Genomic DNA, 27,617 nt, shown 5'->3' on the forward strand with positions numbered 1-27,617 from the left:
AGTACAGAAAAAGGGATTTTAAAAACCATCCTCATAGTGACAGAGCCCCTCAGGAAGGGCCTCCGGCTCTCTTTCCATCTGGAGCACTTGAATCCCGCTTCTAGTTTGGGAACGTGGTGGAAATACTGTGAGAAGAGTCTAAAGTAGGAAGCGGTTTATAGGAGTTAGTATATACACAACACAGGCACAGCACACGTTCACTTTAATAAATTGCCTAAGATGATGGCAGGGAGGGCCCTCGGCTAAAACTTTTATTATTTTGGGGGCGGGGGCGCGGGGAAGAAAGTTTTAATACAAGTGATCAGGTGCTTACAAAATTATTGGAAGGTCTAAAGGATCAGGGGCTAGGCTGGGCCTGGCTCCCGAAACCCCACTGCACAACTGCTCACGAGCAGAACTTCTACCTCAATCACAGCAGGAATCTGGAATCAGGAAGATGCAACACTCTCCCTTCTGGACGGATTTCTGAATTTAAGTCTCCTCTGACTGCACCCAGTTGGTGAACCCCAATCAGATCCAAATCCCTACTGCAAGGAAGTCCTCAGCTAAACTTTTAAACACAAAAGATTGAAATCCCTGATCCACAGAAACATTTTTTATGTTAAGAAAGAAGTATCTGTCAAGGCAGGGACCTGGAGAATGTCACCTCTGTGCGAGGAAGGGCCATCTCCGTCTTCATCTTCAATGTGTTTTCTGTACCTAAGAAAACTGCTGCCACCCTTGTTACATCTGCTGAATGATGGGAGGGGTCCCCGGGGCAGATGGTGAGGGGTAGAGGGTCTAACAGCTGATCCTAATACTGTGGGCTTCCTGCCACCCCTCATCAGGATGGAGAAGAGAAAAGCCCCAAGGATGAAAAATAAAATGTTGAGGGCCAGATGTGTTTTGGAATTCAGACTTTTTGAATTTTGGAAAAGGACTCAAGTACATATACTGTCTATGACATCTCCAGCAGTATCTGGGTCAACACCTCATAATTAAACCAATTCATGTTTCTAAAATGTATGACTATTCGCATCAAAAGAAATGAGTAATGATTATATATAGGCTCACGTCACTTTGGATTTTGCTATCAAATAAGTTCAGATAAGGGAAGATTTTAGCAAATGAATTCTTGTTTTTCAGAGCTTTTGGATTTGTGGAATTGGAAAAAGGATATGGATTAGTATTACTCTTTTTACTTCTCCTTTAATTCTATTACAAGCCCTGCCCCACCACCACCCCTGCTAGAAACAAACTATAAGCTATTTTTAAAGCCATTTTCAGGGCGCCTGGGTGGCTCAGTTGGTTGGGTGTCCGAGTTGGGCTCACGTCATGATCTCACAGTTCGTGAGTTGGAGCCCTGCGTCGGGGCTCTGTGCGGACAGCTCGGAGCCTGAAGCCTGCTTCGGGTTCTGTGTCTCCCTCTCTCTCGGCCCCTCACCCACTCACACTCTGTCTCTCTTGCTCTCAAAATTAAACACACAAAAAAATATTTAAAGGCATTCCCTAGTCAAGAGATAAAACTGTTTGTTATGGAACAAAAAACTCAAAAGGCAAACAAAAAAATCTTTCCTACAGGTTTAAATTCACACACTCACAAAACACGTTTACAGAGCTTGGAAGAGGATAGCTTATTTTGTGGTTCGCTTAGAACAGGCTGAGAGGGCTCAGAACCGGTGGGCCGTAAGCACCACCCAGAAGAGCTGTAAAACATGGCGAGATCCTGCAAGGTAAGTAATGGAGCCCCCTCTGGAATTTGTAAAAACAAAAACAAAAACAAAGAAAGGTTTTGTTTCAGTAATGACTTGGGCCTTACACACTCTCAAGATGGACAGAACTTGTAAGGTTATTTTTCTCCCTTAATCAAATACTCTCACATTTTTTTCTGGCCAAGATAAGATTCGGGTATGGTCAAAAATAACTTGTTCCTCATTTAGAGTTACCGTAATCTGAGGTCTAACACTCTTACCTCCATTGTCAATCAGCCAGCGGTTCTGACTGCCCATGGGGTCCTTCTTTTTGATCACGCCCACCAGGTCACCTTCCAGAAGTGAGACATCTAAGTCTTGAGCGGCATTGAAGTTCCGTTCTGCTTGGAAGAGTTTTTCAGGGGGATACCTTGCCAGAAGGGAGGCCCGAAGTTCTTCCGACTGTAGCATGTAACTTGGCTTGAAAGGTAACACAAGAGTTATGATCAACAAAAGCCCTCCCTGGCCATCATCCCAGCAGCCATATTCAATCCTGACTCACAAGCTAAGTCTCAGAAATGGGGGCAGTGACGGCCAGCCACTCGCTACTCCCATCGGATGTTTTTGTGCCTGAGTCAGTCCGTGTGGCTGGGTAAAAATCATATTCTCATAGTTCATGGCTTAGTGCCTTTGTGGCTCTTAGGAAAAATGAACAGACTTAGTTCTACATCTGTTTATCTCGTGACAAAAAAATGCGATTAAAGTGCCACTTGGGGAGCCTGGCTGGCTCAGTCAGTACAGCATGCGACTCCTGACCTCAGAGTTGTGACTTCAAGCCCCATGCTAAGCATAGAGATTACTTAAAAATAAAATCTTAACCAAAAAAAAAAAAAAAAAAGGTGCCACCTAAAGAGTCAAAATATCTAAGGAGTATGACAAGGACTTCTTGTATTTTGCTGTATGAATCTGAACAACTGAGGCTTTCCTCATCTTGAATTCCCCATCTGTAAAAACAATTACTATTCATAAAAATTAGAAAAAACAAAAGTAGGGACATCTGGGTGGCTCAGTTGGTTAAGTGACAGACTCTTGATTTCAGCTCAGGTCCTGATCTCAAGGTTTGTAGGTTCAACCCACATTGGGCTCCACGCCCACAGTGTCAGCACAGAGCCTGCTTTGGATTCTCTCTCTCCCTCCCTCTTTCTGCCCCTACCCTGCTCTTTCTCTCTCTGAAAATAAATAAATAAACTTAAAAAAAAAAAAAGAAAGAAAAAGCAAAGGTAATAATAAATTTGATTCCCCCTTTTAAGGTAAATTAATGTCTATGAGATTATATGGAGCAAAATGTTGTAAACAGAGACAGATCAGTAATCTTTTAGATTATGATCCCATGTAATCTGGTGTATTTTACCCTACTTTTCAAAATATGGAAAAACTGAGTTCTGAAGGAGTATAACTCCAGGTAAAAAAGTGGTCAGCTGCTAACAGTTTGGCAGTGTATCAGGTAATTACCTTTTCCAATACATGATCAAACACAGAGAAGCCTGGCAGAATTAACATACCCTTAAATCCGTTTCCTTAATTAATTGATCAAAGTATTAATATTAACCCTTTACAAACTCCATTCACTGTATAGACTAAGATCCTAGAGTGCTTTTCAGAGGGCATTTTGAAATACATACTGAGTATGAAAAAAATTATAGGTGGTCACGAGCTAGGACCAGCAGTGATGTTCTGGAAGAGTGAAGGAAGGAGCCCGTGACAGAGGAGAGAGCTCGAGGACCTTTATTCTGCACTATGTTTGAACTCCTATTACATCACTAATCTGTACACGGAGCTGGGTCCATCAATAATAACAAGACAGCTTATTTGTACAGTGCTCACTATGTGCTAGGCATTTCCAAGTGCTTTCCATATATGATCTCATTTGAACCTTTTAATAACCCGATGATGGAAGTGTAACGGCCGGGCCTCAGAGACAAGAGGAAGTCCCGGCTAGCACGGCCCGGACCCCACCCCCGCCGGAGTTGCCGCTCTCCACCTGTGCCCTCGCCAGCCCTCCACTCACCAGGCCCAGGAGCGGCTTCCGGGCCGACTGGCGGTCCACGGTTTTCCTCTCAAACGGCTTCCTGGCAGCCGGAAGCGACTCTGGGAAGAAGGTGAAAACCTGGAGCTGCTGCAGAACTCTGCTGTGCTCTTCGTGGAAGATGGCGATGAGGTTTCCCTCCCTGCCGGCGACTTTAAGTAACTGGAGTCCGTGGGAAGGGCAGGCGGAGAGAAAGAAGAGACAGCGGATGAAAGGTCCCAGGACTGGCCAGGGTGCAGGGAGCGTGGCTCCCACACCCAGAGCACACTGCTCCTGCGCCACCGCAGGCAGGCTCCCACAGGTTGGCCCCGCTGGCCAGCGCCTCCCGGATCCTCAGGGCGGAAAGCGCCGTTTAGAAGCGACAGGCACCAGCAAGGATGGAGAATTCCGAGCCCGACAAGCTTGACCTGATGATCTATTTCATCTACCTAGTTTGAATGATTTCTCAAGAGACCCAAATGTGCCTTCCCAGAAAAACCCCTGGAGAACCTCAGAGATTTCCCCACCGCCGGCAGGGGAGGGTGGGACACACGGATGGACGACAAGACACACTCACTGAAAGCAGTGGCTTCAGCTGCTCCAGCGCCTGGCGCACGAAGTCGCAATGGGCCTCGGCGTAGCCGTGGATGCAGTTGGTGAAGAGGCCCTGGGCGTACTGGTGGAACTTGGGCAGCTCATCCAGCAGCTGCGCGTTCAGGGCCTCGTAGTTGTTCCGGGCCGACTGCAGCTCCTCCAGAGTCTTCTTGTCCTTTAACTTCTCTGCCCGCTCTGTGCAGTTGTAAAAGTCCAGAAGCTTATCAAAGCGCTTCTGCACCAGCTTATGGGGCCCCGTGAACATGCTCAGTAACTGGTTTAGGGGAGAGATGACAAGCCGCTCTGTCCTTTCCTTCTGCAGGGACAAGAAAGTCACATCGCTCAGTTAGTCCGTACCCGGTATTTGTGGGTTTTAATTGAGGTGTAACTGATACATTAGGTTCAGGTGTACAACGTGATAATTCAATATTTGGATATATTGCAAAATGATCACCAAAACAAGTCCAGTTAACATCCATCACCACATATATTTGTTATTCTCTGAAGTACCCTTAAGGCTGATTTGTTATATCCTGTACCACCCGCTTTGTTGCTAGCGCACGAGCTAAACCCACGCAGATCCAGTGGTGTTCTATTGATCCAACACCAGACGGACTTGCACATTCTACAAAAATCTTCAATTTATAACCTTCATCCAATAATTCGCACATGCCAAACAGTTTGCAAAATATGCTAATCCCACCTCAGCTCCACAGCTCATGACAAATGCTAAGCCACACACATTAATGTGATGCTTGCATTACAACCTGGATGGGACAGTGCGTCTGGTATCACTTCTTACGTGCACACGTCTATACAGCTTGGATTTAACTGAAGGTGTAGTTTTGTTACATCAATCTGGGGTAGAGAAGCTTTCATACACCCATAATACCTTTTCTAATCATGACTACTTGGTAATATCAATTTCTACTTCGAAAGATTTTTGTCTTTAATTTTTTCTAGAGGGACAGACATGGAGGGGCAGGATATTGCCACGTAAAGAAAATAAACACGAGGGGCGCCTGGGTGGCTCGGTCAGTTAAGTGTCTGACTTTGGCTCATGATCTCATAGTTTGTGGGTTTGAGCCCCATGCCAGGCTCTGTGCTGACAGCTCAGAGCCTGGAGCCTGCTTCAGATTCTGTCTCCCTCTCTCTCTGCCCTTCCGCAGCTTGTGCTCTGTCTTTCTCTCTCTCTCTCAAAAATAATTAAAAAAAAAAAAATATATATATATATATATATATACAGGCACTTAAGTACATTACTTAATAAGATGCTACTGTTGTTAGAACACCTGCAAGTTCCCCAAGCGAGAATGAATGCTTTCTTCAGCTTAAGCCATTCAGAGATTTCCAAGAACCCATCAAACCCCACCCATCTGTTTCTACTCAGGATCAAATAATCCCATGTCTCTATTTAGAATTAACCCAGGCAATTTGGCCTTTAGTACTGTCTTTTTAAGGAAGTTCATGCCAAATCAAAGATCCATTTGTTAACTTCTAAACTGTTCCTACATATTCCTAAGTTAGTACTCCGAGAGTTGTTTTTTTATGCAGAGTTATCAATACTGATACCAGATTAAATTTCCCACTTTTCCTGTCTCTTCAAACTAGACTGATCACAGCTAGAAAAAAATCTCTTTGAATCCCAAAGGCCAACCTGTCCTTTCAACTAATTAAAAGCCACTGTTCTGAATATAAAACCCCAATAGAATACAGCTAGAGGGAGACTGGTATTCCTGATGCACACACACCATGTCTCTGTGGAATTAACTTTTCCACAAGCTGGATGTTAAAGAATCCCAAGAAGAGGGGGCCCTATAAAAAGAGGGTTGAGGAAAGAGTCACTTACAAAATTTGTGAAGAGCTGATCACTGATGTAACGATGCACCCTCTCGAACTGCTCCAAGTCTCGGTGCCCCTTCTCCATGCACACATCCCACATGCTCACGGCAGCCACCACTTTCACACACGCTGATTCCTGGAGCCAGTTAGAAACAAATGCGGTAAGACAAACAGAACTTTCTAGCCTTCACCATTCATCCTGGGTAGCAGAATGGGACAAAAGGGGTCCATGATTAATAATTTTCTCTCTGGCGCAGTATTTTAGCTTTGAAACAAGCTCACCCTCATAAACTATGATTTATGAGCCACAGAGAAAAGCCTAAGGCTCTTAATTATAGAAAAAATGGTGAGGGTTTTTATCAGCTCTTTAGCATTTCTTTATGTTCCTAATTTGAGGGTTTTTTAATTCATCAAGAGGTAAATTAACAAACTTGAGCCAAGATGATTCCTGCAAGATCACGATAATGAGCAATCGCCTCTCCTCCTACAAGTGTTGGCTCGTGTTGTCACCTTCTCAAAGACACTGGCCACCACCCTATACAGAATTACAGCCCCCCTTCCTGAACTAGGCACTCCAGACTGCTCTGTCCTTTGTCACTGCAAAAATACCTTCTCATGGACAATATAATTTACTAATGTTTGCTTATTATCTCTATCTTCCTCCCACAGACCCCTAATAGCATGGAAGCTCCATGAAGACAGGGATTTTTGTCTGTTTTGTTCGTGAACTCAATTATCATTTGCTGAATAAATGAATAAATAAGTGAGTGCACAGTAAACTCTTCCTGGCTGATCTTGACCGTTATTAAATCCTGGGCTGGTTTTTTTCTGGCTACTTGAAACAATGCTGGGCTTTCACCTTCTTTAGTTTAAGTTCAGGGAATGCCTATTACTTTGATATTAACCCAAATAAAATCTAAATGTACCCAAAACTCCATTAATGTATTTCAAGGGCAAATGAAGTCCCCAAGCAAAAAACATCAGTGCCTCATACATCGGTTTGATTTTACTACATTTTATTTCATGGCATTTGCAGACCTCTAGTCTTTAGGTCCTATGCCTGTATGTGTAGACATAGCCAGCGTTTTGTCAGAAGGATAAACTGTAATCTTCCTAATTCTTCCTGAGTGGGAGAATGAATGTGAAAGTGATGTCCTCTTATATTCTTTTAAAGAAATGTCGCAAAGTCTCAAAATAGTAGTCCACGCACCAATGTAGATACCAAAGTATAGTCAACGTCCCTCAGCTTATGTTCTTGCCAGCGCTCTCTCTCCCTCAGTTGACTCAGCTACTTTTATGTGGCAGGGCTTTTCATTTTATAAAGTCAGGGATGAAACTGTTCAACATCTTCTCCCTTCATTTCTGGCTAGCAGTCAGAACCAAACTGACCTGCCCATCAAATGGCCGTCAAGGTTACGTATATCCCACTCACTGCTATGGAGATAAGCCTTTTAAAAGAGTTGGGGGCTCAGGTATATGCTTGCTACACATTTAGAACATATGGGAAGAAAACACCCAGTAGGGGAATATCAAAATCAGAGGGATTGGAAGGCAAAGTCCTAGACCAGAGAACACACTTGGGAGATACACCAATATTCGTTTTGCCAAGTCTCTCACTTTAAACCAATGTGCTCCCTGAAAAGTTTTATAAACCCTAATTTTCACCTAATTATATACTTAAAACATGAAGGGAGAGAGTTTGCTATTTAGAAGAATAGTAGGGACATTTCAGATCATGGGGATTACTCAATAAATGATGACAGTTGGAAAACCAGGTGAAAAAAAAGCACATTGGATTGCTACCTCAACCTTATACAGGGAATTCCAGCCAGATCAAGGACTTCAACTTTAAAAAATGAAATGATAGAAATACTAAAACCTGGGAGATATTTATTATCTTGGAATAGAAAAGATCTTTTCAAGTATGACACAGAGCTAAGAGCCATAAAAGAAAAGCTTAGACCATGCAAAACTAAAAATCTTCTACATGGAGAAAATATTTACGCAAACTCAAAAGTCAACAAACCGGTGTGGGGGGGGAATATTTGTAAACCATCATCTCAGACAAAGGGCTACTTTGTAGTATACAGACGTACTACAAGTTGATAAGAAAAAGACCATCAAATCAATAAATAAGTGCCTCGGGGTGCCTGGGTGGCTCAGTCAGTTAAGCATCTGACTCTTGGTTTCAGCTCAGGTCATGATCTCACAGTTTGTGGGTTTGAGCCCCGCATCAGGCTCTGCCCTGACAGTGCAGAGCCTGCTTGGGATTCTTTCTCTCTCCCTCTCTTTCTGTTCCTCCCCTGCTTGCATTGTCTCTGTCTCTGTCAACAATAAATAAATAAACTTAAAAAAGTTTTTTTAGATAAATAAGTGCCTCAAAATATGGACAAATCAACAGAAAAAAGGAATATAATGACTTAAAAATATCCTCAACTTCATTCACAAGGAATGCAAATTTAAACTATATTGAAATAGCATTTTTAACCTATCTTGCAAAGAGAAGATACTTTGATTTTGGTAACACTTTGTGTTAGCAAGGGATGAGGAAATCATTTCACACACTACTGGTAGGGAGTTTTCACTGGTATAATGTCTATGAAATTTACTAATATCAAAATTTACACTGCTATATGATTTGGCTCAGAAAAGCCAGGACTCTGGTCTTCAGACATACTCATAGATCAGAAAATGATGTATCTATAAGGATGTTCCTTGTGCCAATGCATCAATTCGTTTACCAACTACAAACAGTCTAAATGTCCGTCAATAGGGGAGAAGTTCAATATGTTATGGCACATCCATATAATCAAATAGTGTGCAGGTGTTAAAAAAAAAAAAGGCAGTTCTGTGTGCATAGGTACAGAACGACTTCTAAAACACTATTGTGTGCAAAACCCAAGATGCTCAACAATGTGTAACACACACACACACACACGGCCATCTATGATGAGAGAAGAATCTGATAAATGCAAACTGTCTATAGAACGTGACTAGGAGACGGGTTGGAGGAAGAATTATTTTCACTTTTTACTTATCCCTTTGGTATCTTTTTTGTACCTTTCTGCTCAATTAAAAAATCACTTTTTTTTTCTTTTTTTTTTTTTTTTAGAAAGCAAAGGATCTCTTTTAAAGAAAACTGCTTGTTTCACAGGATGAGATTTTCATGTGTGAGGGCCAGGGGTATACGATATGCTTCCATAAACACGATTCTATGAAGTCCATAGGGGAATGAGAGATACAAATAAAAAGGACTCGACTCCTCAGGGCACTTGGGTGGCTTAGTAGGTTAAGTGTCTGACTCTTGATTTGGGTTCATGTCATGATCTTGAAGTTCGTGAGGTTGAGCCCGCATCAGACTCTGAGCTAACAGCTCAGAGCCTGCTTGGGATTCTCCCTCTCCCTCTCCCTCCCTCTCTCTTTCTCTCTCTGCCCCTCCACTGCTCACACTTATGTGCGCTTTCACTCTATAAATAAATAAATAAATAAATAAATAAATAAATAAATAAGTAAATAAGTAAATAAGTAAATAAGTAAATAAGTAAATAAGTAAGTAAATAAGTAAATAAGTAAATAAATAAGTAAGTAAATAAGTAAATAAGTAAATAAGTAAATAAATAAGTAAATAAGTAAGTAAGTAAGTAAATAAATAAGTAAGTAAGTAAGTAAGTAAGTAAGTAAGTAAATAAATAAATAAATAAATAAATAAATAAATATCTTTACAGAATAAAATAAAAAGGATTCTAGTCCTGGCTCTGACCATGACGCAAATACTGCCTGGTATCCTCAGCCCCTCCAGCTCTCCAGAGCAATTCATGGTTCTAACAACTTTAGGGGCCTTTTGTATAGCAACTAAATTAGATGGCAATCAACATTATTAATAGAAAGTATGCCTCCATAGGAGCCATTCTCGTGTTTTTCGATCTTCAAAATGATCTTAACAAAATGAACTGTGACAAGTGCTTCACAAGTAACTGGATGGAGGAGACAGTAGGAAAAAGGTGGTGGGAAGGTAGAGATGCCAGGGGGAGGAAGAAGCTGGGCCACCCTAGAATTAACTCAGCGTGCTCAGCCTCCAAATGCTGTCACCTCTTAAACGACCTACAGGGCTCCCAGGAACACGTATGTCAGGGCACAGTGGTCGTTGGAGTCCCGATTATTCAACATGCATTCCACAATATGCTGGCAAGCAGGAAAGCAGACAAGATTACACCCTATGTGATTCTCAGCGGAGTGCTGTCCTCACTCACCCGGATATGCTGGAGGTAGAGAGACAGGTCTCGGATAAAAGATTTGATCAATCTTTCTTGCATTCGGAAGTTCTTTTCTGTTTCTTCAAATGCTTCATCTTTTATCTGTTCACAGTAAACACGTGCTGTTAGCAGATTTGGATTCTCCCGCAACCTATCCTAGGGGCAAAAGCATCTTTCTTAAAAATATCTTTTGTCTAAATTTTAAACCTTTGAGGTTTCCCCGAATCACACTGAATTGAATCGAAACACCCCTGTGTGACCCTGAAAGATCTCCAAAATACACACGGGCCCTCTTACCCTCACAGCTTTGCTCTCTTCCTGTCCCTGGAGCCCACCATGTTTGTTCACCCTGGTGCCCTGGCTCGAGCTGTCACCTTGTCTGGTATGCCCTCCCCTCTCCCTATGCCAAACTACCTTCTTTCTTTGAGGTTTAGATTAAATCTCTTGCCAACGTGAAGCTCGCTCTCATGGAGGTCCTGTTTTAAGTACTACGGCATCCAGAAAACAAACTGCAAAACTTAACAGCTGACTGTTCTCTAGCTGCTGTTTTCCACTAATTGCACGCTGCATATATGGAAGAGTAGAATGAAGCCTGGTGACTTCAGATCCACTCTCAGCAACGTGCACGACCTGTTTACAAATTACTCAATTTCTCAGACTTTATGTTTCTTTATTTGTGTCGTGTGGTGTTGAACGATGGTGATCTCTTAAATCCCTTCTAGCTTCCTGTCTACAATTTTGTCTCCCCAAATAGATCATAAGCTCCTCACGGGGATCTAAAACCACATTAACTATGATATAGTGACCGATTTGGCCTGATTTGTCTTTGTACACATCGTAAGCAGCTCACCAAAGCACGGGTGAAGGTTGGGGGAGTGGGGTGGGTGGATTCACCTACCCAGTAGCTGCAGGGTCCTGTATCCACCAGCTGACAAATACTAAAAGAGGTACTAAGAGGGGAGTCATGCAATCGACACCATGCAGGCTGCCCTGGGGAACCTCAAAACTCTGCGAAGATGTGCCAAACCTTCAAGTGTGGGAATCTCACCTGTGGAGCAAAGCCAGTGAGGTGCTTCAGGTGACTGCTAACTCGGTTGGATTTCTTGATGATGGAGTGGATGTTCAGTTTGGAAATTTTCTCCATGAGGCTGTCTTCATCACCTTTTCGGTACTTGAGGACTAGGGAGTGAGTCAAGAAAGCCCTTCTCTGAGCATGGACAGACTACAAAACGAGCCACAAAATGAGATCAACAACCCAAACTAGAGCTAGTGCTTGTATTCAGTGAGCTCATAACCGACTACAGACAAAACATGAATAAAAATCACCATTGTGGACAGACGGGATAGTTGACAAAGCACAGAGAGAGACTGTGCAGACTAGGGGTGGTGAGGAGCAAAGGGAGCAGAAGGGTCAGGAGAAGAGTCTAAGATTTGGAGTCAAGGAAACTTGTGAGCTCAATGCCTGGGTCCATCATTTCATCAAGGTGTGGCCTTCCATAAATCATTTGACTTCTCTAAGCCTCACTTCCTTCTCCAATAAAATGTAGAAAGGAACGCTACTTGCTTTATAAGACCATCTTAAATGGTCTCCTGTACAAATGAGATGTATTATTTAAGTTTATTTATTTATTTTGAGACAGAGCAAGCAGGGTAAGGGCAGAGAGGGAGAGAGAGAATCCCAAGCAGGGTCTGCACTGTCAGCACAGAGCCCAATGCTCGAACTCACAAACTGTGAGATCATGACCTGAGCTGAAGTTGGACGCTTAACAGACTAAGTTACCCAAGCGCCCCAAAATGTATTTTTCATTTGAATGTTTATTCATTTTTGGGAGAGAGAGGGAGAGAGGGAGAGAGAGGGAGAGAGAGGGAGAGAGAGGGAGAGAGAGAGGGAGAGAGAGAGAGAGAGAGAGAGAATGAGTGGGGGAGGGGCAGAAAGAGAGAGGGAGACACAGAATCTGAAGCAGGTCCAGGCTCCGAGCTGCCAGCACAGAGCCCCGATGCAGGGCTCAAACCCACAAACCTCAAGATCATGATCTGAGCCGAAGTCTGATGCTTAACCGACTGAGCCACCCAGGTGCCCCCTGAAATGTATTTTTTAAGGGTTTCATTTATTTTGAGAGAGAGAGAAAAAAAGAGAGCAAGTTGGGGAGGGGCAGAGAGAGCGAGAGAAAATCCTAAGCTGGCTCTGCGCTGTCAGCACGGAGCCAGAAACAGAGCTCGATCTCACAGTCCATGAGATCATGACCTGAGCTGAAATCGAGAGTCAGATGCTTAACTGACTGAGCCAGCCAGGTGCCCCACAAATGAGATATTTATATCCTATTGTCTCACACAGTAAAAAGCTATACAGGAGTCATGTGATTAACTACCGTGTCATACCTTAGGCACAATATCAAGAAAAGCCTGGAGATGCCAGAAGGGTTGCAAGAGAACTGGGAGGCACCACGAAGGCACACTTTATCGTTGCAGGAGATGAAGACGACATTACATTAGGAGATATGAACCAAGACAAAGGGCTAGATAGCCCAAGGGCTTGAACAGCACAGTCAACATTACATACCAGTGTGGGTGAGGAGGTGGAAGCAGAAGGCAGAGAAAGAGGTTATACTATCCATTCTTTGCGGATATGACTAACAAACCAGGTTAGCCTGGTCACCATGCATACTCATCGAGCATTCAAATTAGAGCCTCATAAGAGGTTTGATGAGAAAAGAAACGGTTTGCTTCATTCCACATAATAAAGAATGCGCTGGGTGGTTTGGCAACTGGCCGCACAGTGCTGGGGGCGGGGCTCAGACCAGAGAGGAGTCACGTGACCCAGAGACAGGGCAAACTGGGGTTTCCTGGAAGAAGGTGAAAATTCCTGACCGAAGTGGAGGTAGTAAAACATCCGACCCGGCATATGCAGGAGGACAAATCTAGGCACGGGTGGAAAAGGATCGCCTTCAATGAGCTGCGAAGGGAATCACCGGTGCCTGCATAAGCCACTCTCCGATCAGTCTTCACATCCTTGGGGAAGACTTACTGCTCTACGCTTGATCACAGATGCCTTACTTCTGCTGCTCCACGGCTGTACTCTCCTTATGTTATTGCTTTCTTTTTCATATCCCATTTCCCCCAAGTTCTGCCACCATTTCTTCAAGCACAGCCCTGTTACCCACCCTCTGCCTTGCCCATCTCTGGTGAAGTAACAATTCTTCTGATTAGGAGAGCATTCTCAAGGGCATTCCTCCTTTTCGGCAAGTATGCTTTTCTTACCCAGGTCCTTTCGACGTTTATATTCATTAATGTTAACGTTGATCTCCTTGACTGCCAGGACTGCATTGGTTAAGGGCATTTTATCGGGGTGAGATTCGGGGGTGGAATTCAGCAACTCCATCAGCAACAGTGGGTAGCGCATTACTCTCTGGACTGGCTTGATGAGGAAGGAGCCCAGGTTAATGTAATTTGTGCACCCCCTGTAAGAGAGGGTAAAACAGAGACTTTTAATCAACCGTCAATAATACAGGGTCTATTTTGTAGCAACGTGGATGCAACTGGAGAGTGTTATGCTAAGTGAAGTAAGTCATACAGAGAAGGACAGATACCATATGTTTTCACTCTTATGTGCATCCTGAGAAACTTAACAGAAGACCATGGGGGAGGGGAAGAAAAAAAAAAGTTAGAGAGGGAGAGAGCCAAACCATAAGAAACTCTTAAAAACTGAGAATAAACTGAGGGTTGATGGGGGGTGGGAGGGAGGGGAGGGTGGGTGATGGGTATTGAGGAGGGCACCTGTTGGGATGAGCCCTGGGTGTTGTAATGGAAACCAATTTGACAATACATTTCATATTAAAAAAAATAATAATAATACAGGGCCTATTGGTGGTGTCTGTGATTCTTAAATAAAGATAGTTGTGTTCTCTCACCCTCCTTTCCAATTTCATGTTTTCAACGAATATTTTCTGGGCACCCAATAAATACCAGGTACTGTTCTAGGTACTGAGGATTTAGCAGTGACCTGTCCTGGTGGAAGGAGACAGGCAACAAGCAAACATTACATGAAGTGTCATTTGGCGGGAAGAACTATGGAGAAAAATACAGCACAGCAGATCTATTCCTAGGTTTCTGTCTATAAAGGAAGAAAATAAAGAAATGAGCTTGTGCATCAAGGGCAAGGGACTTACCATTCTGTGTACAGGCTCCTACAGGGCGGCGGGCATGAAAAGAAAACAGACAGCTGCTTAGAGGTGATACTAATGCCAATTTTCAATTTCTCAGAATATATTAGTTCAACTAATGCCTATCAGCTGGGCAGACAAAAAAAATCACATGGCATAAAAGGAAAATTATGAATATCTGTGGAGGCATATCTAGTCCACTAGAAAGTTAGTAAGCCCCTAACTTCACTTTGATCTACTTAGACATACATTATATCCTTATAACCTACCTCTCTAACTCCAGGAGAATCTCACCTGAAGGTCAAGAATAAGTGAATTTGGTCTTCTTACCTACACTCTTGTTAATTTGGACCAAACTGTCTTTCTGGCTGCTTCTTACCTGAACATGCTAATTTAACACTTTTGTATCTGTAGACACAAAGCAGGAAGCCACTTCAGATTTTCAAGGAAAAAGGGAGTAAGAAGAGCAAGTGACAGAACAGGACTTTAGTTTTAAAATAAGATAGATGTTAGGGTGCCGGTTAAGCATCCGACTTCGGCTCAGGTCATGATCTCACAGCTCGTGGGTTCGAGCACCCGCACCAGGCGATGTGCTGACAGCTCAGAGCCTGGAGACTACTTTGGGTTCTGTGTCTCCCTCTCTCTCTGCCCCTCCCATGCTCACACTCTGTGTGTGTGTCTCTCTCTCTCAAAAATAAATAAACATTAAATAAATAAATAAATAAATAAATAAATAAATAAATAAATAAGATAGGTGTCACAAGAAGTCTAGATGTATGCATGCAATGACTTCTACAAGGCAGAACTAAAGACTTATGATAGAAGTGAAGCAGACAAAACTCCTACTTGAGATCGGCCAAGGAGTCCTGAAGATGCTTCTGGATCTTCTCATCCTTCTCATAGATTTCCAGCAGTGAAATGGCCTCATCATGATTCTGGCAGTAGACCTTGTACGTTCCCTCAAGCTCATCCCGGTGATCAAGAAACACAGGCCCTTTGGAATATGCATAAACATACAGAGTGTTTAGTAACTTTCTTCTCAGTATCCTCAATGTAGAGTTTTATCACAATAAATAATAATGAGACTATCCATCCAATTTATAAGAAATTTCCATGAAACCGCTCAAAATTATATTTATTTAAAGCAAAATTTAAGAGGACCGTGTCATCACGTATTTATTTTTCAGAACACACACACACAGAACTGGTCCCGGAAACTGCCTCCAGTCCCCTTTCGGTCAGACACAGTAAGGTGTCTGCAAGGGTTCCCCATAAGTATGTGACCAGAACTGCAAGGGCCCCTCACTGTCTAAGATCCAGGAAAATCACCACAGTGGTGAAGACATTCTTCCACAGCAGCAGTTTCTAACCTTTTCTTTGCGCGTGAATTAAATACACAGGACTATAAATGAAGTTTATTACATTAAAATACTCTACAATATAGAAAAACCCGAATCTGTGATATAATGTGTACTTCTTTTTTTTTTTTAATTTTTTTTAACGTTTATTTATTTTTGAGACAGAGAGAGACAGAGCATGAACGGGGGAGGGTCAGAGAGAGGGAGACACAGAATCTGAAACAGGCTCCAGGCTCTGAGCTGTCAGCACAGAGCCCGACGCGGGGCTCGAACTCACGGACCGCGAGATCATGACCTGAGCCGAAGTCGGCCGCTTAACCGACTGAGCCACCCAGGCGCCCATGTGTACTTCTTTATAAAACATTGAACAGCAAAATGTAGCTATAAATCTAATAATCCCCATAACTGCTCTTCCTCTGCCCCTCTTCCTTGGTCCTTCCTGTTTCAGCCTGTACGGCTCCACCAAGTCCTCTGGCCCCATGCTCCTCTCTTGAAACATGATCCCACTTACGGCTTCCCTGGTAACTATTTCTACCAGCTGCTCTGGGCAGAAAGCCTTCTGTGGAACCCCATCACTTTCTTTACAGTGTCACCTCTGTTCCCTCTATGTGCTGTCCTATGGAACTGTCCATTCATGGACAGGTGAGTTTTCATTTATATTAAATCTGTGTCTTTAACTACTGCTCCTTTCTGCAAAAGAAATTCGACTTTCTCATACACCTCCCACTCATGCCACCCTCTTCTGGGCAGTCTCCCTTCCGTCTATTTCTACAGTTCAGAAGGCACAGCAGCAGAATGGCTGGCTGCCTTCCTGACCTTCAGGGCCACTTTGGAAGCCCTGAGCCACCCAAGTCTCTATTTCCAATATCTGCCTGTCTTCTTCTCTTCCGTCATTCCTTTATGCCCCTGTCCCTATGACATTCCTAGAACCTTCACTCTCACACTACTGCGGATGCACACTTCTCCATTCAGTGCTTCTCAACCTCCCTGATAGGCACTATTCTACATCAATTACCAACTAGCAAAGCTACACCCTAATTTCCAGGGTCCTTCAAACTGTGTCACAACCCATAAATGGGTCATGCAATCCACTTTGTGGGTCATGATCAGCACTTTGAAGAAATAAAATGGAATAAAAAGAAAATATCAAGAAACACTGGACATATAGTCAAAGCACAGACATAACATACACACACACACACACACACACACACACACACACACACGAATCCTGGGTCATTATGCAGAAGATTTCTTTCTGTGGGACATGCTTAAAATGAACGTTAATATTGTCGCACTCATCAGCTAAAAGCCCTCAGTCACTTTCCCTTTCCTTCTGGAGGGCAAAGCCCTGATTCTGTTCCTATGTCCATTTCTCTCCCAGGTGAGTCAGGTAAACACTGCCTTGTCTAAGCCAACATTATGATCCCATTCTCCTTTCCAGTATCAGTTTAGTCATATGTGTGTGACCCAGCTCTGGTGAATGAGAAATAAAAAGAAATCTGACAGGTGAGCCCTGGGAAAGTCTGGCTCACTCTCAAATAACAGAGGGCTATTTTCCTTCCGCTAGATGTTGTCATGTGTGTAGTGGGATGGCTAAAAATGTGGTGGCATCTTGTGACTATGATGCCAGGAAAACAGCAAAATGATAGGATGTTCCTTCCCATGTGGTACCAGAGCCGGTCTATACGAGCAACAGAATACGGCAGAAATGACGGTATGTCATATCCAGGATCAGGTTAGAGAAGACATTGTGAAGCTCCCATCTTGAGCTTTCTCTGCCTCTTGGGTCACTCACTGGGGAAATCCAGCTGCCATGTCATGATGACAGCCTACAGAGAGGCTCACAGGGTAAGGAACTAGGGCCTGAAGAGATGAGTGAGCTTCCTTGCAAGTGGATCTTTGAGCCCCAGATGACAGCAGTCCAGGCCAACAACTTGACTCCAACCTCATGAGACCCTGAGCCAGAACTACCCTGCTAAGCCACTCTGGGATTTCCTCAGCCACAGGCTCTGTGAGATAATACACGTTTCTTATTTAAGGCTGCTAAGTTTTGGTATAATTTGTCACACAGCAATAGATAATACAGTTCCCTCGTTTATTAAAAGTAGATCGCTGTTTTTCAAACATTTTTTTGACAATGACCCACATGCATAAAAACATTTTAAATCATGACTCATGTACTTATATGTAGAATTGAAATAAGAAGTAAGTTTCAAAAACCTGTAGCTATGCTTATTATTTATAGTACACTCTGGTATTTTCTATTTTATTTTATTGAAAAAAGTATGCTGGGTGCAACTTACTGTACTGATCTCATGACCCACTAATGGTCTACAACCGTCAGTCTAGAAAACATCAGACCAGGTGACATCTAAAATATCTTCTATTGCTAACATCCTGTGTCACATCAAAGCAGGGGGCCAAATAACCTCTGAACTAAGTAACTGAAACTTCATTTTCCTAGCAAAGCTTCATTTTCCCATTTAGTACCAGCGAAACTACTTCACCCCCTACTTTCTATCCATGAAGTTTAAAAAAAAAAAAAAAGGGGGGGGGGGAAGCTGCTTCTGAAGCAATGGCAGGAGCTCATACCTACAGCATCGCTGATTTCCAGGTCAGCCAATAACTGCTTTGAGACCTTAATCACCATCTGCATATTTCCAAAAAGTCCTTCAAAATCAATGTTTGGTATCTGAGAAAGGGAAACAAAACGTAAAAACGCATGGAAATGAAATTAATGACATATCATTCATATTAGGAACATCTCTTCAAGGATGGTACAAAATTGTTCAAGGTCATCTTCACTCAATGTCACAAAGTTCCCAGAATAAGAATGCGCCAACATTTAGTGTCACTTGTCCTTAAGCCAATTACTCTCTGCTTTACTCCCCTCCTCCACTACCTTAGTAAAATGACTACTACCAATTTGGTCCATAATTACGTTGGGATACAAATTTCCATCCAGTACCCAAAATCTGATGGCAGTGCCCACTTCCTATACTAGTTCTTAGGAGTGAATGCTCCAGAAGTACAAACTCAAGCAAAGCCCTGATGGCCAAGTAAGTAACAGTAAGGACAGTAAATCCCCAGGGTGCTGTTAACTGGTTTTTCCTATCTCCAGCATCTAGACAAGTACCTGGCACATACACCACAGTCAGGGTTTCCTGAATACACCCTGTACAGTCAGGTGCTGGAGGCTGTAACCCCTCATCCCCAGACCGTATTATATTATTATACAACCTTCCCAATAAAGTGACAACCCAGACTTCCTGGAAGTGTTTTCAGCAGGAAACGTCCTGGGAGCTACTGCAGTAAGTCTGGTAAGTTAACGGTGGACTTGAGAAGGGACAGGTGCTGAAAGGGTAGGTCGACAACACAGGTATGTTGGGACCCTTGAATTAAGGGCGGCAGCAGCAGCCACAGACTTTATTTGAAACCCAGTAACTCTTGTGGGGAAAGCGTCCATATCCTAATGCTCCAGGCTTGGAGAATCACATTCAAGGTAAAGCAAACTTGCTCCCACAGTTCCCACCTGTGCCTGCTGCAGAGGCACCATGATGTGCTCAATGCACATTTCCAGATCCCGAATGTAGTCTCTTTCCGTCTGCAGAAGTTCTTCTATCACCTTGGCTCTCTTCTCCAGCATCCTCTGCTCTGGGTTTTCGGTGTACACAGACCCAGGAGGGGCCACCGGTGATGAGGACTGGGAGGAGAGGAGGGTCATTTCTAGAACGGAAGACAGAACCGGTCAGCAGCTCTGGGTGTTGAAAGCAAGACTCTTCAACAGTTTAGGCTGAACAGAAAACATTCCTTGAGAACCAAAGTCTCACACCTGTCAACCATCAGGAGTTCCGGTCACACGTCCGTTCTAATCATGAACAGATGAAGGGCTGAGAACTTCTCTCATCTGGGTGATAACATTTCTAGAATTTGTCCTAGAAAGGAGTAGCTGGCCCATTTTAGGGCCAACCTAAACCTCTTGGGAAAGAGGTTGAGAGAGGTGCAGTTCTCATAAAGAATTGCTTTCACTTAATTAGGTATAAAACCCAATGCATGAGGTCAGCAGCAGAAATACCAATCTGGAAGTTAAAAACATTGATACAGCAAATTAAAAAGAATATTATGGGGAACATAACAATGCCAACTAAGGAGAAGACAAGAGTTAGATAGGAATTACCAAGAGACTGTAGGGCCTACCATACTCCAGTCACTGTGATAGAGGATTAACATATACAATGAAATATACAAAAATATTTAGATTCTCCATATCAACACATTAATGAAGACTGGAGTACCCTGTTACATCAAATGCCCTAGAAAATACAAAGGTACTAGAAAGATGAAGTTCTTTTTAATGGTATCATGAATCAAAAGAACCCGTATAGAACCATACTTCATGATCTAAAAATTAAAACAACTATGTACCCTGTCATTAGCTTTTGCAATAACCTATTCGTTAGATACAGATGATGAGAGTTATTTATAAAGATGGGATGGCATTTGTTCATTTAAAATAAACATTAAATACGAAAATAAACAACTGAAAACAATTCCACCACCGAAGCAACCTCTGCTCAGTTTATTTCAAATTTCTTAAGATCCACTTTAAAAAACCTACAAATTTGGTAAGTAAATATACTAGTCTGAGTGTGATCACAAGAATATATTTACCAGATCTGAGACGCAAAACACCTTAGTGCTTATACTACTTACGGAAAACTAGGCTTTCACATCAGACTTTAATCTCCAAAAATCTTCCCCACTGCCCCTTCTCTAAGAATTTAGGAATTCCAATGTTTAAAAAAGAATGCACCCAGTTTCTAATTGTACTCGGTTTCCAAAAACAATTCTCCACTAAAAAAAACAACAACCCCCCCTCCCAAAAAAACAGAATTCTTTGGAGAAATGGATAACTGCAAGACTGAGGCAAAGGAAGTACAGATGAACCTGAAACATCTAATGGCAGAAAGTAAGAAAGTGCTCAATAAAATGATGGAGGCATTTCAAAAAGGCAAGGAGCCAGCTTGAAGTGGCTCCTATTGGCCAAATCTGGTACAATCTGAGTATCAAATAAGCACAGCAATGGACTGTCCATTAATACTAAAATAAGAATCCAAGAGTTCATATTGATAACATATAAGTACACAAATAAGTGGGGCAGAAGATTTTTTCTTATGGTATAATGTCAACTAATAAATACAGAAGAAATGATGGGAACTAGAAAATCATCATTTTGCAATATCAGAATAAAATTTGGTCCAGGCACAAATCATCAACGGAGACTTCTGGTGTTGGTGGTGAGTCTGATGATGATCAGGATATTTGCAAAGTTTTTAGTTAGTTATGACAAATCACTTATTAATTACAAAAATGAAAAATAGTGACTCTATATGGTGGAGAAAGGGAGAGTATAATAGCTGAGTAATCAAAATTCACATCACCAATAAGGGACAAAGAGACATCATGTTTCTTCGTTTGTCATATCTAGAAACAACACAGTATCTCTTACGTGGTATCCCAGTCAAAAATGCATATTCTGAGGGGTGTCTGGGCAGCTCAGTAGGTTAAGTGTCCAGGTTCTTGATTTTGGCTCAGGTCATAATCTCACAGTTCCTGAGATCAAGCCCTGCAATGGGCTCTGTGCTGACAGTGGGGAGCCTGCTTGGGATTCTCTCCTCTTTCTGCCCCTCCCTGTGTGCTGCTCTCTCTCAAAATAAATAAAAAACATTAAAAAAATCTGAAACAAATCTTGAGGAAAGATCAGACAAACCCAAACCGAGGATTTGCATTTTTCAAAATGTCATGTTTGAAAGACAAAGAGGGACACCTGGCTGGCTCAGTTGGTGGAGCATGCGACTCTTGATCTTGAGGTCATGATTTCGAGCCCCACATTGGGGGTACAGTTTACCCCCCCAAAAAAAAGAAAAGAAAAAGGAAGCCTGAGAGACAGTTCTCAATCAAAGATAACTGAGGAGGGGTGCCTGGATGGCTGAGTTGGTTAAGCATCCAAATTTGGCTCTAGTTATGATCTTGCAATTGAGCTCAGGTCATGATTTTGTGGCTCATGAGTTTGAGCCCTGCGTTGGGTTCTGTGCTGACAGCTCAGAGCCTGGAGCCTGTTTTGAATTCCGTGTTTCCCTCTCTCTCTGCCCCTCCCCTCCTCATGCTCTGTCTCTTTCAAAAAAAAAAATAAATAAACATTAAAACAAAATTAAAGGGGCGCCCAGGTGGCTGGGTCAGTTGAGTGTCCGACTTCGGCTCGGGTCAGGTCTCACGGTTCATGGGTTTGAGCCCCACATCGGGCTCTGTGCTGACACCTCAGAGCCTGGAGCCTACTTCAGATTCTGTATCCCCCTCTCTCTCTGCCCTTCCCCCACTCATGCTGTCTCTCTAACTCTCTCAAGAATAAACATTAAACAATTTTTTTAAATTAAAGAAAAAGATAACTGAGGAGATGACAAATAAATGCCATGTGTGATTCTGAACTGAATCCCGATCTGGAGAACAAATTGGTACAAAGGACATTACTAGGACAATAGATGGAAGTTGAAATCTAGACTGTAAATTAGATAAATTATCAAATCAGTGAAAAATTTCCTAAAATGGTAAATCTATGTAGGACATCCATGGTTCATACAAAATACACACTGAAGCTTATGAAAGGACATGATGTATGCAACCTATACTCAGAAAAGTGTGTGTGTGTGCGTGTGTGTGTGCGTGTGTGTGTGTGTGTAGAGAGAGAAAAAATGAATACAAAAACACAGCAAAATGTTAAACACTGGTGCATATGAATAAAGGATACACAGGAGGTTCTTTGCGCTACCGCAATAATCTGTAAAGTTTGTTTTTCAAAATAAAGTTTTAAAAAAAGACACAATAGAAAAATATTTTTCTTGACTTTTTTTGGTAGAATGAATGACAAAATTTCAAGCATAACTCTCATTTCACTTGAGTGCTAAATCATTGAAATCCTAAATTAATTATATATTTTCAATAGCCTTGTTTTACACTTTTTATGCAATTTCAAGCAATAGAATCTCAGTCTCAGTTATGGTTTCATAAGTGGCAAGTTGAGAAGAGAAACTCGTTTTTAAAATTTGTTATCTTTAGCAAAGGAAAACAACCAACAAAACTAAAAGGTAACCAACGGAATGGGAAAAGATATTTGCAAATGACATATCGGACAAAGGGCTAGATTACAAAATCTATAAAGAGCTCACCAAACTCCACACCGAAAAACAAATAACCCAGTGAAGAAATGGGCAGAAAACATGAATAGACACTTCTCTAAAGAAAACATCCGGATGGCCAACAGGCACATGAAAAGATGCTCAACGTCGCTCCTCATCAGGGAAATACAAATCAAAACCACACTCAGATATCACCTCACGCCAGTCAGAGTGGCCAAAATGAACAAATCAGGAGACTATAGATGCTGGAGAGGATGTGGAGAAACGGGAACCCTCTTGCACTGTTGGTGGGAATGCAAATTGGTGCAGCCACTCTGGAAAACAGTGTGGAGGTTCCTCAGAAAATTAAAAATAGACCTACCCTATGACCCAGCAATAGCACTGCTAGGAATTTACCCAAGGGATACAGGAGTACTGATGCATAGGGGCACTTGTACCCCAAGGTTTATAGCAGCACTCTCAACAATAGCCAAATTATGGAAAGAGCCTAAATGTCCATCAACTGATGAATGGATATAGAAATTGTGGTTTATATACACAATGGAGTACTACGTGGCAATGAGAAAGAATGAAATATGGCCCTTTGTAGCAACATGGATGGAACTGGAGAGTGTGATGCTAAGTGAAATAAGCCATACAGAGAAAGACAGATACCATATGTTTTCACTCTTAGGTGGATCCTGAGAAACTTAACAGAAACCCATGGGGGAGAGGAAGAAAAGAAAAAAAAAAAAAGAGGTTAGAGTGGGAGAGAGCCAAAGCATAAGAGACTCTTAAAAACTGAGAACAAACTGAGGGTTGAGGGGGGGGTGGGAGGGAGGGGAGGGTGGGTGATGGGTATTGAGGAGGGCACCTTTTGGGATGAGCACTAGGTGTTGTATGGAAACCAATTTGACAATAAATTTCACATATTGAAAAAAAATAAATAAATAATAAAATAAAATAAAATTTGTTATCTTTGGGGCACCTGGCTGGCTCAGGTTAATCAGGCTTAACCGTTTAAGCATCCAATTCAGCTCAGGTCATTATCTCACCGTTCGTGGGTTCGAGCCCCTCATCAGGCTCTGTGTTGGCAGTGCAGAATCTCTTGGGATTCTCTCTCTCTCTCTCTCTTTCTCTCTCTCTCTCTGCTTCTACCCCACTTGCTTTCTCTCTCTCGCTCAAAATAAATAAATAAATTTTAAAAATAAAATAAAATAATTTATTATCTTTCTTATTTTAGTATTATTGACATACAACATTTATACTAGTTTCAGGCGTACAACATAATGATATGTTATTTTTAGAAGAAACTCATTTTTAGTGTAGGGCTAAAAAGTTCTGAAAGGAAGAACATTTATTGAATCCCTATCGCATGCAATGAGCTTTACATATTTATGTCCCTGAACTCATTTAATATTCGTGCCAAAACTCTGAAGTTGTATGATTACTCGATTTCATAGAAAATCTGGGTTTTGAGAAGCTGCCCCACTTGTCCCAGGTTATGTAGAGAGTAAATGGCAGCTGTGGAATTTGAATCTAAATACATCTCAGCCCAAATCCTATGCACTTAATCCTGTACCATTTTGCCTCCCTAGCCTGGAATCTCAACTAGAAAAGGTCAGGGGTTTGTTTATTTGCTTCAAATCTTGAAAATTCTCTGGAAACGATTCTATCTCGGGAATCAAAATTCTCTTAATTATTATAGTTGAAAGCTTAGAATACCACCAAGTACTCATCAATCAAACGCCAGCAACCTACACTAAGAAACTCAGATTTTTATAAAAAGAGAAAAAAAGAAATGGTAACGATTCTTTTAACCTACCAGCATGCTTTTTTCTTTTTTGCAGGTGCATTTATAAACTCTTGGCCCGCCTTTAAATAATAATAATAATAATAATAATAATAATAATAAAACAGGAACACTTTAGCATGATTTAAAACCCCTGTGGGATGTATCTGCAATTCTGACAAAATTATTCTATATGCTTCTGAAGATGTAGATGACCCTTCATGACCCCTCAAACTCTACACACATATGACTTCTCAAGATTAAGTCCAACTAGAAATATCTGACTTGAAAGGACTCCAAATGTAAAACTCTTTTATTATTCCAAATATGTCCTAAGGAAAAAGTCTGATCTAAAATTTTAGTATCTGGGACAACCAAGTGAGAGAAGGTGGCCTCGCCGCTCGCCGAGCTGCAGCGGAGACGGGCTGTGAACCCTGCACTTCCCTACTCTAGCTGGGTGACCCCGGCAAGTCCACTCTTGCCTCTGGGCCTCAATGTCCTCATCCGTAAAATGAAGGTAATAATGTCCACTTTGCCAAGCTGCTGAGGGAATAAACAAGGTAATAACTTGACACAAGTTAGTTTTTTTCCCAACTTGGGTCAGAAAGTGCTGTCCGCACCAGATTAAGGTAAAATGCACCACGTAGAAATGCTCTGTCCAGATACTACAACATTTTGCTTTTCCCTAAGAACAATAAAAGCTGAGGAAGCCCAGTAGCAGCCTACACTGCAGGGTGTGGACCAGATCCCCCCCCCACCCCCCCCAGGATGGCCCTGGAGGTGTTTCGGAGCTGGAGCCTAGGCTGACTGCACAGATTTACTTTCTGGGATAAAACAATTTGTACTGGGTTGTTTTTTCCTTTTGTTCCTCTACCCAGTCCCCCCGCCACCCCCCCACCCCCCGCCCCAACAAAACCTTGATCCCACCTCCTCTCAAGATCTCCCCAGCCCTCAGGTTAGTGCGCGTCATCAGGCTCCTTACACGGTGTTGTGAGGAAGGGATCCAGTGAACCCGCAACTCCACAAACCAAAGCAGAGTAGCAGAGAAAAGCCACTCACTTCTTCCTTCCTCTGAAAGCTGGCTCCAGGTTGGGTGCCGAACATCTCAGAACTGCCCCAAGGTCCCAGGCTGCCCTGGCTGCCCCACCTGTTGCCCCGGGCCCGGCATCCCAGGAGGCACCTGCGGCCCCAAAAGGCTGCGGTGAGGACGTGTGTGTCCCAGGGTAACCGGCCGAGTATGGTCTTCCCAGGGCTCTGGAATGCTCCGCAACCCCCAAATCCTTTGAATAGGGTAGGCATTTCCCCCAGGCTTTCCCACATTTACATATGAATCGCCCGAGCCCCCTAGGCTATCGCGCCGGGAGGTTCTAAAGGATGGAGCTGGAATCCTCCAGAGGGACCGAGCTGCAGAAAGCGGCCCAGCTTTGCTCAGACCCCTTCCCCTCTCGTATTCCTTTCCTGTTCCTGACACCATCGCAATTTCACTTCAGGGGTTTTTGACCCAAGAATATTACCTCTCACTTTGCCTGCCCCTACTAAGCTTTGTTTGGGGGGATGCTCTTTTTAGGGAAGAGTTCTGAAGGCCCATCCACCTCTCCCTTAAGAGGCCATGCTGTGAAGTGGGTGAACTTTGTCAATTTTGTCTGCCCTAGGACCTGGCTTTCTGCAGCATCCCCCTGCCCCCCCAGGCCAGCCCACCAGGCTGGGGCTTTGCCCAGAGACCTGGATCTCCTTCTTTGGGGACCTTACCCTACTGCTAACAGAATGCAGATCTCAGCTGGGCTGCTCCCAGCACAGCAAAAACCGCACAGAGTAGTTCACAGGGACCCGGAGCCCTGCTCACAGCTCACAAACACTGACACTTGGAAAGTAACTGGGAAGAAAAGAAAGTTGCAGAACAAAAGGTTATTTTTTGCAAAACAAAATAGAGAAAAGGGAAAAGAGAGAAAAAAGAAATCCTGCAAAAAATCACTACACATTTCCATAAATGGACATAATACAGAAGTCCAAAGGAAAAGGGATTGAAGGGGAACACGCCGCCCTCACACCTCAAGGAGGGAATTGGATTGAGGGTAGAAGGCTCAATGGGGGCCTGAGCTGAATCAGCACTTAAAATTTTTTTTTTAATTTATTATTTTTTTTATTTTTTATTTTTTAAAATTTACACCCAATTTAGTTAGCATAGAGTGCATCAATGATTTCAGGAGTAGATTCCTTAATGCCCCTTACCCATTTAGCCCATCCCCCCTCCCACAACCCCTCCAGTAACCCTCTGTTTGTTCTCTGCATTTAAGAGTCTCTTCTGTTTTGTCCCCCTCCCTGTTTTTATATTAATTTTGTTTCCCTTCTCTTATGTTCCTCTGTTTTATCCCTTAAAGTACTCATATGAGTGAAGTCATATGATATTTGTCTTTCTCTGACTGACTAATTTCACTTAGCATAATACCCTCCAGTTCCATCCATGTAGTTGCAAATAAAAAAAAAATTTTTTTTTTAACATTTATTTACTTTTGAGAGAGAGACAGATCATGAACGGGGAGAGGCAGAGAGAAAGAGAAAGACAGAGACTCCGAAGCAGGCTCCAGGCTCTGAGCTGTCAGCACAGAGCTCCAGGACATGGGGACATGGGGCTGGAACTCGGTGCTTCAGCTCACAAGCCCTGAGGTCATGACCTGAGCTGAAGTCGGATACTCAACCGACTAAGCCAC

The 27,617-nt window shown here is 42.7% G+C and overlaps 1 protein-coding gene across 6 annotated transcripts in view; it reads right to left on the minus strand.

The window, feature by feature from the left end:
* The window catches only part of LOC102972735 (dynamin binding protein), a 115,475-nt gene that overhangs the window by 4,566 nt on the left and 83,292 nt on the right, over positions 1-27,617 (minus strand). For all 6 annotated transcript variants that reach the window (XM_042960082.1, XM_042960086.1, XM_042960085.1 and 3 more), the window contains 11 exons: positions 19,478-19,671; positions 18,538-18,637; positions 15,431-15,578; positions 14,591-14,608; positions 13,683-13,882; positions 11,473-11,603; positions 10,422-10,526; positions 6,179-6,307; positions 4,313-4,645; positions 3,739-3,918; positions 1,952-2,150 (listed from right to left, as the gene is read on the minus strand). In XM_042960082.1, the coding sequence (XP_042816016.1) occupies positions 1,952-2,150; positions 3,739-3,918; positions 4,313-4,645; positions 6,179-6,307; positions 10,422-10,526; positions 11,473-11,603; positions 13,683-13,882; positions 14,591-14,608; positions 15,431-15,578; positions 18,538-18,637; positions 19,478-19,671 (1,737 nt within the window). The remainder of the gene's footprint in view (positions 1-1,951; positions 2,151-3,738; positions 3,919-4,312; positions 4,646-6,178; positions 6,308-10,421; positions 10,527-11,472; positions 11,604-13,682; positions 13,883-14,590; positions 14,609-15,430; positions 15,579-18,537; positions 18,638-19,477; positions 19,672-27,617) is intronic.

The sequence above is a fragment of the Panthera tigris genome, chromosome D2, assembly GCF_018350195.1.
Source record: "Panthera tigris isolate Pti1 chromosome D2, P.tigris_Pti1_mat1.1, whole genome shotgun sequence".
Taxonomy (NCBI): Eukaryota; Metazoa; Chordata; class Mammalia; order Carnivora; family Felidae; genus Panthera; species Panthera tigris.